This window comes from Ruditapes philippinarum, unplaced genomic scaffold (assembly GCF_026571515.1).
Source record: "Ruditapes philippinarum isolate M1 unplaced genomic scaffold, ASM2657151v2 ctg2_1_1_1_1, whole genome shotgun sequence".
NCBI classification, from domain to species: Eukaryota; Metazoa; Mollusca; class Bivalvia; order Venerida; family Veneridae; genus Ruditapes; species Ruditapes philippinarum.
Genome location: NW_026854799.1, coordinates 878490 through 899125, shown reverse-complemented (window position 1 = coordinate 899125; position 20636 = coordinate 878490). Strand labels below are relative to the sequence as shown.

The 20636-nt window shown below is 33.1% G+C and overlaps 1 protein-coding gene across 1 annotated transcript in view; it reads left to right on the top strand.

Moving 5' to 3' along the window:
* Positions 1 to 2353: 2353 nt before the first annotated feature.
* LOC132741092 (tyrosine-protein phosphatase non-receptor type 23-like) overlaps positions 2354 to 20636 on the top strand; it is a gene marked incomplete at its 5' end in the record, with an annotated part of 39472 nt that continues 21189 nt past the window's right edge. The window contains 15 exon segments of the mRNA XM_060729178.1: positions 2354 to 2428; positions 5766 to 5893; positions 6819 to 6945; positions 7474 to 7608; positions 8274 to 8435; positions 10224 to 10382; positions 10642 to 10700; positions 11414 to 11493; positions 12331 to 12445; positions 13846 to 13911; positions 14547 to 14686; positions 14965 to 15056; positions 15732 to 15936; positions 16419 to 16579; positions 19013 to 19164. Of these exon segments, the coding sequence (XP_060585161.1) occupies positions 2354 to 2428; positions 5766 to 5893; positions 6819 to 6945; positions 7474 to 7608; positions 8274 to 8435; positions 10224 to 10382; positions 10642 to 10700; positions 11414 to 11493; positions 12331 to 12445; positions 13846 to 13911; positions 14547 to 14686; positions 14965 to 15056; positions 15732 to 15936; positions 16419 to 16579; positions 19013 to 19164 (1856 nt within the window).

The following is a 20636-nucleotide window of genomic DNA, read 5'->3' as shown; positions in this document are numbered from 1 at the left end:
TTTTGATTTTAAGAAGAAAAACATCACAATAAGCGATATGTATCGATGTGCGACAAATTAGTTACTAAATCAACACACATTGATGACATTCGATAAATCGAAATTGGTTGTTGATAAAATGAGAAGCGTCAATTTAATCTACGTCATACCGTACCATAACTGTGTTTGATAATCAATATTTTCATCTGCATTTTTTTCAATTGATCCAAGTCAATTCATAAGTAATGTGGAAATTTTTTAGATTGCATTACTAGTGAGAAAAACACACCTAGACAAAGAAAACTCTTGGGCAACAGTTTGAGGTCCAAAAAAATGATGAAAAAAAAAAAAACAACAACAAAAAACACTAAACAGCAACTTTCTAACCAGAAAAAAATACTTTGCATATTTCGTTAGAGTTGTCATGGAAAAAGCAATAAAAGTTAACAATTTCAACTCATTTATCAACTCCACTGCAGTCAAAATTGAAATTTTCCCTGACTTGCGTACAGTATCCTCGGCTGAAAAATTGGGACCTGTAGATCTATTTTTATAACAAAATCATCAGACAATTCAAGATAAAGGCTGAATGCAAACACAAAAAGGTATTTTAAAGGTTACTTAAATTTGGACTTATGAATTTGGATTATGTGTTTTGATTATTTTTTGTAAACAATAAAACAGAAAATCATGTATGCCTGCTCGTTTGTCACATGTTATCGGGACATCATTTTAACAAGGTATTCAACTATATTTCAGTAGATAAACATTATGAATCGCTGGTATTGTTTAATGGTTACTTGAACTTTCCATGGATTTATTTTTGCATGTCTTTTTGCCTAATTTTCTAAAGCATTACCAAATAGTAGTGCCACACAATGATTTTGAAGTTAAAATTGTCTCATTTTTCTCAATGACATTGCACAAATTAAGTAATCTTAGTATTTTCCATGGTGACATCACTTCATTTCTATTTTTTTATGTCAAAGAAATATTCCTTTTTTATAGATATATCTTTGTCGATTTTAATATTGAAACAATTTTACCTTGGATTTTCGAACATAATTAAAGGGACTTCCTGTTTCAAGCAAGGGACTTCTGATTCCCACACGTCCCGTTGGGGATTCCTGAAAAGTTAGTGTCGAACCCTGCATAAATTCATATAGCGCTTAGAAAATACACAAATATTTATTCCACTTAAATAGCTGAATAGACATACATGATAAGCTGTCAATCAAATATCATTACATCAGATAGCGTTGGTATGTTTCTAAGTACTGTCTGATTGGTAATTCTAAAGTCATTAATAAATATCAATGGTTTAATGAAATCATTAGGTTGTAAAGGGTCTCTAATTAGTTTGTATCCATGATGCTTGATCATGTTCATGAATGCACCAGGGCTAAAAAACTAACAAAATAAAACTAAGTGTAATAAATGGGTCTCCTCTCTAATTTACAATTTATTCATGATTACTTTAAATTTTGATTATACTTATCATTACTTAAAACAAATATGTATTTGGGCGTATATTGCGCCGTGGTGCTTTTGTTGATTTCATAATCATATCTGAATGTTATTATGTGGTCAAGATCACGTGTCTACATCCAAAGTTGTGATATTCATTTTTCGTAGAAGTGCAATTTTGCATTGATGATTTTGTCAAGTCAACAAATCTGTCAATCCTGGATGGATTTTATAATAACTTATAATAACACATCATTCTGGTCTTCATGGATTGATACATACGATATATGTTTGTTTCATGCAAAAACTAGACTTGTAGCCCTAAGGTCATGGTTACTCTTTACTTGAAAGAAAAACAAGTTCTTGCCCTAAGTTTCTGGGGCATAAATTGTCTGTTCACGACAGATCTTGATTCTCATTATATATTCCTAATTAATTTATGGCTTACTGTTTTCTTTATAAACATTGTATTCTACATAGAAAATTATATTATGTTTAAACACCTGTCACTGTAAGATTAAATAAGTTATAATTCTATTTATGTTTGTTGACATTCTATATTTAAACATGTAACATAATCATTATACATGTGATGTAACCGCTAAAAATGGGACGAGCTGAAAATAAGTACAGAAACAAACAGGAGCAATTTATTATTTAGCTTAATATCAGGTACGGTAGCATTTATTTGTTGATGTCGCTTAAGAATCAAAATAATGTATCCAAATCGGTGATAAAAAATCACGTTGTCATTCGATGCAAGGCTACACCCTTGTTATATAATTCCTTGCATCCGAATAGTGATTTTATTATATTGAGGGATAAAATCACTGTGTGGGATACATTATTTCTAAGATAATATCAGAAACTTTCATTATTAATATGATTTTTTTCTTCTGTTGTACAGTATATAAGAGATCATTATGGTGAAGATCCGGCACATTATAACAAAAGCTGCAATGAACTGGAACAATTGCGACAGGTAAGAAGATAAAATCAAGATTAAATCAATTATTAAATTATCAGTATGTCTTGTATCAATTTCACTTACAAAACATTAAAGAAAGAAGGTTGTTTGTTCCTGTTGCCATCTGAAAACTTAAACACCCCCTTTTATATGTCTTAGTAATGTATTGTATTCATACTGAGACACAATAACTCTTTGGGTAAGACCTTTAAGTAGACTAGATTGAACTTGACCTTGACTCATTACGTTGACCTTGAAGAGTAAATGTATGAATTTTGCTCTAACTGGCTATAACTTTGTTATTTATTTATGGATTGTCTTCATACTTGGACAAATATATTAAATTGATTCTGACCTTCACCAATCAATGACCTTGACGGTAAAATTATTGAAATTTGCTTAAGTTGTCACCACTTTTTATGGATTTGATTAAAAAGAAAACATATGACTCAATGGACATGTTTAATTATTCTGGTATGACCTTTATTTGTCCTTGACAGACAAGGTAGAATTATTGAAATTTGCTTTAATTGTCATAACTTCGAAATTTATGTACATTTTGTCGAAAGAATACAATTCATTTAAATGACAAAAAAATGACATGTAAAATCATTCTGATTTGACGTTGATCTTTCATTAACCTTGACTGTTAAGGTCAAATTATTGAAGTGTACTTAAATTGTCATTTATTTATGGATATGACTTATACTTGGACAAAAGAACGCTTAAAAGAAAATTGGCATGATAATCATTCAAATGTGACCTTGGCCTTTGGATGACCTTGACTGTTATGGTCAAATATAAAATTTGAATTTCATTTTTACAAGAGAATTATGTTTTCTGGGAGTACTCTTTCCTATACTCTTCTTCCTCTAATGTGTTTGACTTTAGAAAAGAGAAAAGGTCTAGCATGGCCCTGCTAGGTGATTAGGATATGGCTAAGTGGTATGTACATATATGTACGCTATGAAACTCAGATAGGTGTTAATTTGTACTGCATATATTAATCTTAAATCATGGATATATAAGATATTTTCAAACATATTTGTTAGAGAATATTATTTGGGTTAATTCTAAATAATTTTGTAACGAATAAGGTGTTTCTATTAAAGGATTTTGGAGTGTTAACATTGTGTTTATCCGGACAAACGATGAGACATTTTTGAAAATAGTAACTTTACTCAAATAACCATTAGAAATAACAAAAACTAGTACAATATTTCATTTACAGTCTCTATAAACTATTAACTTCTATCAATGTCCTTTATCAATAACCTTTTAATTTTGCAGGATTATTATGCACAGATCAAGGTTTTTTAACTGGATTTGAAAGTAGACCCTGTGCCAAATCTTCAAGTTTAATGAAAAAGAATTTTCAAAAAGATTCTTTTTGAAATGAAAATTTGAGTAAGAATTTCCTATTTGAATATTTGGCTGTTTTTAGCTCACCTGTCACAAAGTGACAGGGTGAGCTTTTGTAATCGCTTTTCATCCAAACTTCACAGGAATGTTCCTTTGGTGGTCACCTTCACAGGAATGTTCCTTTGGTGGTCACCTTTAAAAATTGTTCAAAGAATTTAATTCCATGCAGAACTCTGGTTGCCATGGCAACCGAAAGAAAAAACTTTAAATATCTTCTTTTAAAGAACCCAAAGAGCTAGAGCTTAGATATTTGGCATGACACATCTTCTAATGAGTGTCTACCAAGATTGTTCAAATAAAAGCCCTGGGGTCAATATTGGCCCCGCCCCAGGGGGGTCATTGATTTTCCCTATATGCATATAGTAAAAACTTAAAAAATCTTCTTTTAAAGAACCCAAAGAGCTAGAGCTTAGATATTTAGCATGAAACATTTGCTAATGAGTGTCTACCAAGTTTGTTCAAATAAAAGCCCTGGGGTCAAAATTAGCCCTGCCCCAGGGGGTCATTGATTTTCCCTGTATGCATATAGTAAAAACTTAAAAAATCTTCTTTTAAAGAACCCAAAGAGCTAGAGCTTCGATATTTGGCATGAAACATCTTCTAATGAGTGTCTACCAAGTTTGTTCAAATAAAAGCCCTTGGGTCAAAATTGGCCCGCCCCAGGGGGGGGTCATTGATTTTCCCTATATGCATATAATAAAAACTTAAAAAAGTCTTCTTTTAAAGAACCCAAAGAGCTAGAGCTTAGATATTTAGCATGAAACATTTTCTAATGAGTGTCTACCAAGTTTGTTCAAATAAAAGCCCTTGGGTCAAAATTGGCCCCGCCCCAGGGGGTCATTGATTTTCCCTAAATGCATAAAATTAAAACTTAAAAAATCTTCTTTTAACGAACTTAAAGAGCTAAGATATTTAGCATGAAACATCTTCTAGTGAGTGTCTACCAAGTTTGTTCAAATAAAAGCCCTGGGGTCAAAATTGGCCCCGCACCAGTGGGGTCATTGATTTTCCCTATATGCATATAGTAAAAACTTAAAAAATCTTCTTTTAAAGAACTCAAAGAGCTAGAGCTAAGATATTCAGCATGAAACATGTTCTAATGGGTGTCTACTACGTTTGTTCAAATAAAAGCCCTGGGGTCAAAATTAGCCCTGCCCCGGGGTCATTGATTTTCCTTTTTTTTATGTGTATAGAAAAAACTTAAAAAAACCTCTATGAAAAATCCCAAATAGCTAGAGTTAAGATATTAAGCATGAAACATCTTCTAGTGAGTGTCTACAAAGTTTGTTCAAATTAAAGCCTTAGGGTCAAAATTGGCCCTGCCCCGGGGGTCATAGATTTCCTTAAATGTGTATAGCAAAAACTTAAAGAATCTTCTTTGAGAAAACCCAAATAGCTAGAGTTAGATATTAAGCATGAAACATCTTCTAATAAGTGTCTACAAAGTTTGTTCAAATAAAAGCCCTTGGGTTAAAACTGGCCCCGCCCCAGGGGTGTCATTGTTTTTAACTATATGTGTATAGTAAAAACTTAAAAATCTTCTTTTAAAAAACCCAATGAGCTAGTATTAGATGTTAAGCATGAAACATCTTCTTATGGGTGTCTACCAAGTTTGTTCAAATAAAAGCCCTTGGGTTAAAATTTACTCTGCCAGGGGGGGGGGGAGGTCATTGTTTTTTGTGTATAGCAAAAACTTAACATCATGAAACATTGTCTAATGGGTGTCTTAATTACAAGTTTATTCAAATTAAAGGCCCTGGGGTTTAAACTGGCCCCGCTTCGGGGGTCTATATACAGGTGAGCGACCTCAGGGCCATCATGGCCCTCTTGTTTTAGAATATCCAAATATTTGATTGTTCGTTCACAAGTCAAGTGAACTATCACCTCTGACAGCAGTCATGACATTTCAATGAGTCATTTCTATTTTTAGAGTGCTGTGCATGTGTCACATGACTTCATGGGCTGCAGCACGCTCAAGAAATACTATTCACAGTTGCAGTTTTTACAGGGAAGATTTCCAATGTTAGAAGGTGGAGAAGCATCTATTCCCTTTACTTGGTAAGTCAGGTGCTATTTTTAAAATGCTTGATAATTTCCATGATACTTAAGATATTTTTGGTGATGGAGCAAGCAATACAATAAATTACGGGAACTATGTGGGTGGCTGAAGTCATGTTGAAACTGTTGGCCTATGATCTATGATTGAGGAGATAGACACTTTAATCACAAAAAATCCTTAAAACACTTATCATATTTCATGATTTTTAATTAGTCTATGACTGAGCTGTATTTTGCAGACAATGTACATCAGCTGATTTTCTAAGTATTTCTTATTGAAGTGGAGAGTTGTCAGCCATTTTGTTTTTTGTGGAGGAAAGTAACATACTGCATTGTGGGATTAATTTTTCTTGTTAATTAGGTAACAAAATGTTAAGCACTTTAACGCCTTGTTAACTAACATAAAATTTAACACAGCTCTGAACAACTCAATTTTTGGCATTTCGTTAGCTAACGAAAATATTAAAATTTAACAACTGTTAAGTTAATTTGTTGTTAAACTTAACAAAAGTTATGAACAACTGGGCCATTGTGTTTAATTTTCTATTGTTTATATTGTGAGACAATTAAATAAATTGAAATATGTTGAATTTGTTTCCTGAATTCTCGAAATTGTACAACATTCCAATTAAGAGTAAACATTGTATGTGTTAATTTGTTTACACCATACCCCCGGGGTAACTATTCGCAGGGTTTACTTTATTACAAGTACAAGAGAAGAGGGAACTTAGTTATACAGAAACCAATATATTCTGCTTAAAAAGGGGATTTAGTTTCAAGCTTTATTACCTAAACAACATAATTTATATGTTTAAAAATTCTTCTAACACTTTAAGGCCCAAGATTTGTTCATCATTTTACTTTGCCACTATTTGTATCAATGATTTTCTTGTCGCATCTTTACAATATCATGTTTTTTTTCTAGGGAAGAAGTATTTTCTGGTCGAGAAATGTCATTGAGTGACATCAAGTTTGAGCAAGCATGTGTATTATATAACATTGGAGCACTTCACTCAATACTGGGAGCCATGGATACAAGACAGAGTGCTGATGTAAGATTGTGTATTATACTATATATTAAGACAAGATAACCAGACAATCAGTTTAATGGGCAAAAATTTTGCTTTGCTCAAAATTTGTTTATGTTTTAATTACAAGCCGTTTATTATAATTAATTTGTTTTGCATTGACATTTCCAGACTTCTATGTGACCAACAGGTCAAAATTGGTCCGGCCAAGGAGTCACTTTCTTTAACTTGACTAAGGTATAGGAAAACACTAAATTAGGGTATAGAAAAGAATATCAGTCTTATCTTTTCATGGATAAATATTATGCCTCTATATTTGATATATAGCATGGCCTAGTAGACTTCTATAAAATGAACTAAAGGTAAAATGCCTTCACCTTGGAGGTCATAAGGATAATTAAGATAAACCATTTTTCTGACAAGCTTCTTGATTGGCTCTACTCTAATTGAAAGATTATTTTTGATAACACAAACAATTTTACATTTTTAGGTGTATATTGCCTCGCCTTTGCAGTGCTCTTGTATAGTAATATTCATATATTTCATTTTCAGGGAATGAAGGTATCATGCACACATTTTCAATGTGCGTCTTGGGCATTTGAATATTTACGAGATCATTTTGGATGTGCGGCAATGAGTCTAGACATGACCCATGAACTTTTGACCTTTCAACTTAATTTAATGCTGGTTGGTATAAAGTTAAAATTCTGCATTTTAGATACACGAATATTATAGCAACAATGAGATTTAGGTTACTCATAAACAGAAGCATTTACTGTCATAAGATACATTATAAATTACTAACATTTGTTACATTTGTCATAAGATACTTTGACTGTCAGGTAGGTTTTGATGAAATTTAATAGGAATGGTCTTTGGATAGTCATCTATAACAATTGCTCCATGGTTCCTGTCTGCTAACAAATTGGTTTCCAGAGTTAAAAATAGAAAAACTTTTATGAAAAAAGGTCTCCTCTTTTGGGTTGATTTTGGTGAAACTATACAGAAATGGTCATTTGATGGTCTTAAATAAAAATTGCTTGAATGGTTCTGGACTTCTGATCAAGATTGCCACCAGAAGAGCTAAAAATATATTTTTTTTCAATTCTATTCTCCATTTAAAACTTTTATTCGGTGTAAATATACTCTGTGTCCGTAACGTAATAATAATATGAAAGGTATCATTTAAACAAATTCATTCTTTTAATACACCAACCTTTCCACTCTGAAATTTGTTAAATTGACGTTTCTACCAAATGTCTTAATAATGCAATCTTGTTCATTTTGAACCACCTCCTCAGGTGAGCGATTAAGGGCCCACATGACCCTCTTGTTTCTGATTATTTGTACAGGCACAAGCTCAAGAGTGTATACTGGAGAAGTCAATGACTGATAGCAGAAAAAGTACAATAACTGCAAAAGTATCTGCTCAGATTGTAGAGTTTTATAAAACAGCTATGAAACATCTGGATGTGTGTAATAGCCAGGAACTTATCAGTTCAAAAAGATATAAGGTATGTTTGTTTTGATAAGGCAGATGTGAAATGATAAGACATGCACTTGAGGGACGCAAGGGTCAGGTTCTAGTCTTAAATATGTCAAAGGTACTGCAAATTTTCTTTAAGAAATTTTCTTTATAGGTATAAATGCTGGCTACCATAAGCAGAGACAGGGGTTTTTTTGGGCCAAATTTGTGCTGTAGGTCAGCCCCATTCCCCTCCCCAAAAGAGTATATATTTTCCCCCTATTAATAAAAAAAATTCTTCCGAAAAAAAAACCAACAAAAAAATAACAGAGAAAAATCTTTTAATGCTCCTTGGAAAATATTTATTGTACCATCTGTCTGCAGGGCTCACACTGGCTCAAATAAAATAATAGCCAATATTTTCAACTTAAAAAAATAATAGCCAAAAGTTCAGCGGACTATTCACGATTTAGCGATTAACAACATAAGCAGTTGATTAAATAAACATTACATATAAAACTTTTTCAGTTTTATAAGGATTCTCAAATAAACTGACACATTTGTGTATATTGATAACTACCTTTTTTTAAATAGAACCACAACTTTAATTGTTATTACAGAACAGAACAAAAAAAAACGTTATAATTAGTATAATTACTGTACAACAATAATATTAAAGATTCATTATAACTTTACATAATGCTGTTATCAGACAACAGTTTTTGTTTGTTCTAATCAAATTTTGTCAGCTTATCATAACCACTGTCAATTTCCACATTTCACACAGAACTGGAGTAGATCTAGGTCATATTAGCCTATAGAAATGACACAAGTTTGCAAACTCATTCACAGAATGCAGCCTTTTTTCTGAATAATTTACTGAAAAATATCATCATCACCAATGTAATACAAATTTTCTGCCATAGTAGTAAAGATTTTTAAACAGAACAGAGCTTATTTTACCTTTAAAAAAATATTAAAATTATCGGTGTCGCGAAAATATGTGACAATCGGATTTTTCCTGTTTTCTGAAGAAATATTCACAATTTTGGTTGTTGTGCAAATAGTTGTTTGGAAGTTTATACTTTTTAAATATTTTACCATTGTTTACCACTGGCGATTTAGTTAAGTAGCTTAAAACAAAAAATATATCAAAATTTGCAATTACTGCAATTCACGGTAAATTTTGGGTAAGTCAATATCCAGTTTATCAATTTTAAAACGATTTTTGTGGCTAATTGACGGATATTTGATGGCTATTATAAATGCTGGACAATATCTTTAAAGTACTTATACAATTATACATCTTGCATGTATTTTATCACCTCGGGCAATATAGTTAGCAGCACGTGACCGGTAAAAAGTTGACACTCAATTAAATGCACCCCGCTGGTGTTAATTGGGTCTACTGCATACATTATCGATTTTTACACCTTATATAAACACTGTTGGAAGTAAAAAATAATCGTCAGATTTTGTAGCCAAAATGCAAAAATAATCGCCAATCTTATAAAATAATCGCAAATGGCGACTATGGCGACCGACAGCGTGAGCGCTGTGTCTGTCCATCTGCCCAAACTTAAATTTGGATACTTATGTGGCTAAAGGAACAATACTTTCTCTTTGATGTCATTTCATTCCATAAGGCTTTTATGTGGCTTTTTTTCTTTCTTTGGCTAAAAAGAACAATAGAGTAGTACTGACCGTACTGTCTTGTTAAAACATTCTGTATGAGGTATACCTGCGGCAAGTTAGATTTATCTTAAGTTCTATCTGTGCTAAATGTCTTCATAATTTTCACTGGTGTCGAAGTTGTAGGTAATGTTGTATATTTCAGGACTGGAAGAAGAAGATAGATATAAAGATGCTGTTTTACACATGTATAACTAATTATTACATGGGTAGACAATCGGAGGACCAACAAAAACATGGACAGTGTCTGGCTTATTATACAATAGCACTAGAAAAACTAACAGAATGTGAAAAACTTGCAAAGGTCAGCTATCCAAGAGTTGTTAAATTTTAGTTTTGATTATGTATAACATTTTTGTAGGTAGCTCTTCTGAGCACAACATAGAATGCTCAGATATGATGACATTGACCTTCGTATGTTATATTTTCCCTAGTTATCTACAATTTCTTTAAGCAACATTTTCTCCTAAACTACCTGTTTGATTTTGACACAAATTCACCGAAACGATCCCTGTTTTAAGAGCATATAATCTAATTTCTTGATTTTATTTTGATATTTTCAGAATGAAGGTGTTGAAATTCAAGATTCATTAAGATTTACACATGATGTTGTTGGTGGAAAGTAAGTTATTTTGGATATTTTCAAGGCAGAAAAATGTGTGCAAAAATGGGAGTCCGCTTGTTGGTCAGTCTGTGGGTTAATCACTAAGCCAGTCATCTCCACTGCATGGTTTCTGGACAAAAACTAGAGTTATAATCAAACTTGGTATATATCAGTGTCATGGGGTGTGAAACATTTGCAGCCTGATGGAACTTGAACCAGGGACCCTAGGAATACTGTTATGCATCTGTACCGACTGAGCTGTACTGCAGCTTACACATCTTCTATCCTAAATAGTAAACAGTACTGAAACATGACACACTCCCCCACCATATTTAATTTGACCTCAAATTTCTCAGGGTACATAGCAGCATGAATTTAACAAAATGTCACAGGGTGAGAAAAATGTGCAGTCTGACCGTCCCCTGGACTCAAACCTTGGACCCTCGGAATACTGTTCTGCAGCTCTACTGACTGAGCTATCGGGACACTTACACTGTGACAGCAACTTTATGTGGAAATCCAGGCTAGGGTTGCTTTTGGGTCAACTGGGGTCAAGGTCACTGTTACTAACAATAGAAAAATAGTTTCCAGACAATAACAAGAGTAACTGTCAAGAATGAGATATTGTGTTGTCAAACTTGGTACATGTATATACATGTAGTATGCGTATTTAAAGACCCTGGTTTTTATTCTGTCCTTCATAATATAATAGATGATACTTGATTTTTCAGACAACAGTCGGCAAAGAAGGACAATGACTTTGTTTATCATGATAAAGTTCCCCCAACAGATTCACTACCAGAAGTCAAAGGTACATTTTTTAGTTTACCCGAGTACATTTTGTATGTTTTGGACAATCATTGTTCATTGATATACACAATTTCTTTAAACAACATTTCTACTAAAACCATATGGTAGAATTGAACCAAATTTCACATAGTGAGTTAATGTGATTCCCCTTTGTCAGACAATGTTCATCTTCAATGATATCTTAGACAACATCTCCTTTCAAACAAATGACTTGATATGAACCTTCCCCTATACATTATAAAATAATAGATGTCTTTGTCATAAGAATAATTAAACACTTTAACTCTTAGCCACTTAGCCATTGAAATACATCAACAAACATGAAATACTGAGGGCATCGAGATTTTCTTGTGTTTCTTCAGCAAATTACACCAAGACTTGTAATAGTTACATTTATTTAGGTTTATTTGTTGTTCTAAGGTAATAATAAATTTAAACATATATTCTACCAAAAAGATTTAATGAGGAGACAAATCAATGTCAAACATTTTAATTGATTGTAAACAACTTGTTTTGTTTAGCAAAGATCTATGTCATAATTTGTGGTGGTGTTGGTAGTTATCACTCTGAATTACGGCAGTAAGCCACATTGAATTTACCAGAGCATAGATCAGCCACAGTCTCATTCCTAGACAGGCTGTCAAGCAGTTTACCAGTACTGGTTGCCTCCACTTTTACAAGGAACTGATAACTTCTGTACATGTCAGAGCAAAGATATAGTGCAAAGGACAGGCAAAGGTGGGAATTGAATTCAGAACGCTTGATTCACCTTCCAATGCTCTACCTGTTGAGCTAACTTGACAGCTCTGTGATACTTGATTCTGTTTATTTTTTTCAGGTGCTTCCTTGGTGAAGGGTATACCGTTTAATCCAAATGATCCGGAAATTTCTGGCCCAGATATCTTCAATAAACTTGTACCTATGTCAGCACATGAGGCTGCTTCTCTTTACAGGTAAATATACCTTAACTCTCATTCTGGAGCAGAAGAAACCTTGATACAGAACATTATGTTCAAAAAACTGAATGTTGGCATTTAAATTTCCTATTGACGATGATATTATGAGAAAAACCTGCTTTACTAAATGTCACAGGATGAGAAAAGCCTAACCAGGTGTGCAGCCTAACCAGGACTCCAACACAGGACCTTGGGAATACTGTTTCGCAGCTCTACCTACTGAACTAAGAGGCCACTTACCCATCTTCTTCCCTCAATAGTGAACAGTTCAGAACCGTGACACAAAGACCACCTTTCAACAAGATAATTATTCTTGGTCTATTTCCAAAAATGAATTTCCATGTCTATTTCTAAAAGACAAGGCTATTTTTAAGGGTATTTTTCATGGTGAGCTGTCCTACTCACACTGGCTATGTTGTAGATTTCAGCTCAAAGGGCTTTTGTGTAGTAAAACATTTTTATTATAGCCCCCAGGTTTCCTTTGGGGTCATTTGGGTCAAGATCAAGATCACTAATCCCAAAAATAGATTTGTACAGTTTTGTAGCTGTAACCTTTATCTATTGATAGATGTCTTTTGTATTTGGTAGGAACATAAATTGAGAATTTCTCTACCTTTGGATGGAGTTAGGGGTCAGTTATGTCCAGGTTGCCAATGCTAAAAATAGAATTTTATACTTTTGCTCATGCAGCCTTTATTTATTGACAGATGTCATTCATATTTAGTAGTGAGATAACTTGCATGGTTTTCTTCCTTTGGATACCAATAATGGTTGTCTTGAATTCATATACATGTATATTTGATAAACCTTTATTAGTAAGTTAAATATTTTCCCACTTTTTCAAATAGGAATAACATTTCAACTAATATTTTTTCACAAGAATAATAGGTCATGACTCTGTCAAGTTATGTAAACAGTTTTGTTTTTTTTCATTTTGCCTGTCCATAACCAAGTGAACCTTTTTTTGAAAATTTGTGACTGACAAGAATCTGGGCCAGGTGCATTTGTGTTTACCAAACATGTAAGGGGTGGTCTAGTGGTTAAGGTGTCTGTCTCTTAATCCGGAGATCATGGGTTCAGGCCCTACTTGGGTCACAACAATGTTTCTTCATATGACACCAGTACTGGTTGGTTCCAGGAAGCGGACTCGAAAGTGATTAATATAAGTTGCAAGAACTTGTTTCGCAATCCAGCTTAAATAAATATGTTTAAACCAAACCAAACATGTTCTTGTTTACTATAACTTTTTTATTTATTAAGGTAATTACACATTAGTAATTGTTGTCATACATTGTCTCTCACCAATTATTAAGAACCTGTGGGATTAGAAGCCAGTCACTTGTGGAGAAATTGATAATTACGTTCTTGTTTTCATGAGATTTGTATTACATTTACAGTGAGGAGAAAGCTACTTTGTTAAGGAGATTGGTGTCAGAGATTCAAGAAAAAAATGAGGAACTCAAGTAAGTAGAATGTATTACAATATATTTCCATGGGACACATAGGTGTGCAGTTAATCATCACTTATCTGATATTTTCAATCTTCAAAATCTCTGGGACCTGTGGAATGAAACCATTAAACTAACCATTAAAACCTAGGAATTTCAATCTTTGTATGTAGATGCATAATCAATAATTAGTTCTACCTGCTGCACCTATTTCAGGTCAAAAGGTTATAGGTCACTTTGAACATTAAACTGGCCATTCAATCAAAATTCATTGACAGAGAAACTTCAAATTTTGTATGTAGACACACCTAGATGAGTTCTACCGGCCATACTCATTTTTGTCAAAAGGTCAACAATTTTGTCAGAAGGTTAAAGGTCAGAGTGACATTTGTATTATATATTTATTTAGAAATTTGGCAGTTTACTATCCAACACCGATAAAGGTTAAGCCTGCTGCTCCTTGGAAAGGCTCTGTGATTATAAAACTTTTTTCTGAGTTCTGTCTCAAATCTCACGATTTTCATTGGTCAATGAACATTCTATGGCAGTTTCAGACCAATCAAATAACTGAGACCTGGATTTAAGCTTTGAGAACTTCTTGATAATCTTATTGTTAATCAAATTGTTAATCAAATTGTTTATCTATATAGTCAGTACCTGGCATCTTTACAACTGGATCAAACATCACTAAACCCAGAGCCTGAACGGTTACCCCAACAGCTTCTAGAGAAATGTGCCGCCCTCAGTGTAAGACCTACAGCAATAAAGGAGCTAGTTGATTCAATGACAGGTAGTATTTTCCAACAACTTTGTGAATCTCAAACAATTATTTTACTACAATAAAAAACTAAAACAAATGTTAATGGTCAGGTATATTTTTTACTGACAAGAATCTGGCCTGCAGACATGAATTGTGTTTACTAACCAAATGTTTGTAATCTTCTTTCATATTGTTTTGAAAGGTATGTTGGTCTCCAAACATAATAATGTTATTTTTGTTATATTTGTGTAGTCTTTGTCATTCTAGTGCATTGATATTGTGTAAAACTCTACTTATTTCTATTACAGCTGTTTCGAATGTAGCCACAGAAGTAGATTGTGGCATCAAAGAAATACAACAAACACTGCAGGAGGAAAGCACAGCTGAGTTAGAATTTCAGGTTAGTTCAGCTATTACTCTGGAATTGTTTTAAAGGCACATTCTGCCTCAGAAACAGATAATTTTTGCTTCTTTAGAAAGGGCAAACATGAATTCTATAATGTTAAATTAATGGTTCTAGAGCATGTTAGATGCTTATTTCCTGAAGAAAGTAGTGCTAAATGTAAAATAATTTGTCATTAAATTAGCAAAATGTAAGAAAAGTAGTATTTTGACTTCTGTACAAAATACTAAATCACTATAACTGTATTAAAAAGCAACAGAAAAAAAGGATGGTTAAGGTATTTTGCCAATGAATAACTTTAGAAAATTTAGAAGTACAGTGTACATAAAAAATATAAAGCTTTGGAGAAATAAAAATAATGTCATTCCTGGGGTATAAAGACCTTTAGGCATAACCACATCTGTATTTGAGGAGGACTTAATACAAAACAAATACTCAACAACTATCCTTACTGCATAGTTCGATTTAGACAACAATATGTTTATTCGATTTAGATATGACCTTGACCTTTAAATGATGTTGACTGGGTCAAATGATTGAATTTTTCTTATATTTTCTGAATTTTGTCATATTTTTATGGAAATGATTCATACTTGGACAAAACAACAAGTGTGACTAGATAGTCACATTTACTGATAAATTTTTTTTATCTTATTTTTATTTTTTGTGTAGGATATGTTTGGAAAGAGAAACCCCAATGCTATACTATCAGATATAGCACAAGAGTGTGCCAGGTTGGAGGAAGGTCACAAAAAGGGAAGCCAGTCAAATGCAGACCTGCATAAAGCGATGAATACTCATATAAATAATCTAAAACTACTCAGTAGTCCATTAGAGGATTTACAGAAACTGTTGCCATCTGTAGATAAAGACAGAGGTATTATAATTTTTACACTTGACACTTCATAGACAGAAGTACAGTTATTTACATTTCATAAGCTCACATGATCACATGGTGCTCGTGCTGAGATTTTTGCATCATTGGCATACCATCATTATGTCTCTAAAAATTATGTTTCCCAGTATGTTCCGCTTCACAGCACAAAATGGCCGCTAGAGCTGAAAATAGAAAAGTCTTGTCCTGCTTTCACAGGTCAAAGCGCTTGTGGGACTTAAATGCCACTGTTCCATTCTTAGAGTACATACGTGGGAGACATATGTTTATGTTCTAGTTTGACGTTGTTGTCTTCATTAAATTTGGCCTTCTATTATAGAATACCCTTGATGGTAATGCTTCAAAACTAGGAATTATTGTTACAAAACTCTTCTTATAAGTCTTGACAAAATTGAAACCCTTTTATCCCTCACCCAAATGGGGTGCAAGAAGCATTTGTTCCAACTGTATTGTTATTGTTACAGACCAAGAGAGTAGTGATGTGATAAAACAGTTGAACAATTTACTGGCGAAGATTGATGAGATGAGGAATCAGAGAGAAACCCTCGAGGAACAGCTGAGGAAAGAAGTCCTTGAAGATGATATAACAGGGGTACTCTGTAAACAAGAAAATATCAATAGAGAGGTAATTAAATAAAAAAATGTATTGTTTATGGAGTGGACAATATAACAGGGGTACTCTGTAAACAAGAAAATATCAATAGAGAGGTAATTAAATAAAAAATTGTATTGTTTATGGAGTGGACAATATAACAGGGGTACTCTGTAAACAAGAAAATATCAATAGAGAGGTAATTAAATGAAAAATTGTATTGTTTATGGAGTGGATGATATAACAGGGTTACTCTGTAAACAAGAAAATATCAATAGAGAGGTAATTAAATTAAAAATTGTATTGTTTATGGAGTGGACAATATAACAGGGGTACTCTGTAACAGAGAAAATATTAATAGAGGTAAATGGATAAAAAAGTTATATTGTTTATGGAGTGGATGATAAAACAGGAGTACTCTGTAAAGAAGAAAATATTAATAGAGAGGTAAATGGGGAAAAAAGGTTATATTGTTTATGGAGTGGATGATAGTACAGGGGTACTCTGTAAACAAGAAAATATTAATAGAGAGGTAATTGAATAAAAAAAATTGTTTATGGAGTGGATGATATAACAGGGGTACTCTGTAAACAAGAAAATATCAATAGAGAGGTAATTAAAAAAAATTGTATTGTTTATGGAGTGGATGATATAACAGGGGTACTCTGTAAACAAGAAAATATCAATAGAGAGGTAATTGGGGGAAAAAATTGTATTGTTTAAGGAGTGGAAAATATAACAGGGGTACTCTGTAAACAAGAAAATATCAATAGAGAGGTAATTAAAAAAAAATTGTATTCTTTATGGAGTGGATGATATAACAGGGGTACTCTGTAAAGAAGAAAATATCAATAGAGAGGTAATTAAAAAAAAATGTATTCTTTATGGAGTGGATGATATAACAGGGGTACTCTGTAAAGAAGAAAATATTAATAGAAAGGTAATTGAATAAAAAAAATTGTATTGTTTATGGAGTGGACAATATAACAGGGGTACTCTGTAAAGGAGAAAATATTAATAGAGGTAAATGGATAAAAAAGTTATATTGTTTATGGAGTGGATGATATAACAGGGGTACTCTGTAAAGAAGAAAATATTAATAGAAAGGTAATTGAATAAAATAGTTATATTGTTTATGGAGTGGATGATATAACAGGGGTACTCTGTAAAGAAGAAAATATTAATAGAAAGGTAATTAAATAAAAAATTGTATTGTTTATGGAGTGGACGATATAACAGGGGTACTCTGTAAAGAAGAAAATATCAATAGAAAGGTAATTAAATAAAAAATTGTATTGTTTATGGAGTGGACGATATAACAGGGGTACACTGTAAAGAAGAAAATGTCAATTGAGAGGTAATTGAATAAAAAAGTTATATTGTTTATGGAGTGGACGATATAACAGGGGTACACTGTAAAGAAGAAAATGTCAATTGAGAGGTAATTGAATAAAAAAGTTATATTGTTTATGGAGTGGACGATATAACAGGGGTACTCTGTAAAGAAGAAAAATATCAATGGTGAAGTAATTGGGGGAAAAAATATATTGTTTATGGAGTGGTCATTGGACTTAAACTAATAAAAAGAAACTTTCTTCACCTCATAAAAGATTTGTTTTATAGAAACATTTTCATACAAGCTCAGATGTCTTCAGTCATTTTATAGTATGACCTTTGTATGTCTGTCTGTCTGTCCTTCTGTTAGTATCGTAACTAGATAACTATCAGGTGTACCGTCTTCATACTAAGTAGTAGGGAGGTTGGTCCAGTAGATGACCCCTATTGACTTTGAGGGAAAAGTTCAAGGTCACAGTAACAATGGAAAACTTTGTCCAATCAATACCTCGTAACTTAAGATTAAGAAATGTGCTTGGTTTTTGAGTTTGGTATTTCCCATGACCAGTACATGACCCAATATTGACTGATGTCAAGGGTCAAAATTACAGTGGCAATAAGTGTAAGATCTTTATCTGATCTAAAACTGAAGATGGAGTAAGCTAAAGTTTGTAAACTTTTGATTTATAACAATTTCTTATTACTTGTAAATCTTAAGTATAGTTTAGATAAACAATGTTTGAGATAAATTTCATGAAGTTGCTTATATTTTTATTGAAAGATTGAAAGGAAAGGTTATATACGATTCCCCCCCCCCATCCCCCAAAAAAGTATATTGGCCAACCTTTGTGGTGCTCTTCACCATACTTTTGGTTACATTTGTTTTAGTTCACTTGAGCTTTTGTGATGGCAGTCAGTCCAAAAAGTGGCCCTGTCCTTAGTGTCACTTAGTGTACATAGACTTGCATTATAAAACACACTTAATTCTTCTTGTGTGAAATTACAATGCCAAGAGCTTTGATATTTGCCATGTAATATATTGTGGAGATATATATTTATATAGATACAATGTCATATAGACTTGCATTTAATGTTCCAAAGAAATACATGTATAATCAATGTATATTACAGGTTTTATTTTCGGAACAACTTAAGAAGCATGATAAGACATCTGGGGTTATAAGACAGAATCTTGCTGCTCAGAATAACATACTGAGAGCCCTGACTGATGCTAATGCTAAATATGCTACAGTTAGGAAGGCTACCAGTGAGGCCTTATCCAGGTAAGTCATTTTTTTGATATATTTATTACCTCCCTTTAATCGAAGTTTAATTACAAGCATATTTAGTACAATTGAATATTTGTGGTATAAATACAAGAATATGTTACAAGTAGGAAGGCTACCAGTGAGACCTTATCCAGGTAAGTCACTTTTTTGAACAAAAATACTTATTTTTTCCTGTTAATAGAAGTTTTATTATATGCATATTCGGTTCAATTAAATAATTGTGATATAAATTCAAGAATATGCTTAATATGCTACAGTTAGAAAGACTACCAGTGAGTAAGGCTCCCACGTTTACAATTTTTTGTAAACGTTTACACGATTGCTAAGAACCGAAACGATACCGTTTAAACGGTGGTACCTCTATGTACTATACACACCATGTATTTGAGTCACCAAATGATGTATTTCTTTCTATTCTTTATACATGTACAAATAAAGAATGTGCAGGGCTCATCACGATTGAGTCAGCACACATTTTTTGCATTGTAACCCCCTTTTTTACCAAAAATGTATTATGTCACGAGCAATTTTGCACCGTAATGCTGTGTGGAGGGTTGTAAACACCTATTTTCCGTTTGTTTACTTTGGAATAAACCACTAGAATTGATAAAATCCATGATTACAGGCAATGATTAAGAAATTGTATGGTCATTTCGATTAAACGGTAAACAATATCGTAAACGTTTATGAATGAAAATCGAAACGAATCCGTTTAAACGTGTAATCGTGGGGGCCTTACCAGTGAAGCAATATCCAGGTAAGTAATTAGCTCTACCCAGGAGTGATATCATTCTTGAATCTTTGATTTCCTGAATGGTACTGCTTTAAGCAGCAAGTGTCCAGAATCAGGCTAATTTTCATGAAAATTTTGAAAATGTATTAAATAAAGCACCCCTTACGCTCTGAGTTCAAATCACAATAAGCACTTTGGATTTTTATGCCCCCACAATGTGGGAGCATATAGCGTTGCACTTGTCCGTCCGTCCGTCAGTCCGTCCGTCCGTCAGTCCGTACGTCCCGAAATCTTGTGAACGCAACTCCTCTTAAACCGGATGGCAGATTTTGCTTAAACTTACAGGGATGAACAACCTTAATGTGTAGATGGTAGTAAAGGAAGGAATTTTTTCGCTGCAACAAAATTTAACAGAATTATGGCCCTTTGTTGATTTTTTTCACTAGATACTATGTAGAAATTTTGTGAACGCAACTCCTCTTAAACCGGATGGCAGATTTTGCTTTAACTTACAGGGATGAACAACCTTAATGTGTAGATTGTAGTAAAGGAAGGAATTTTTGCTGCGACCAAATTTAACAGAATTATGGCCCTTTGTTGATTTTTAGCTCGACTTTTCTATGAAAAGGGGAGCTATCCTACTCGCCCCGGCGTCGGCGTCGGCGTTGGCGTCGGCGTTGGCGTCACACCTTGGTTAAGTTTTTCGTACCACCCCACTTTATTTCAGAAGTAT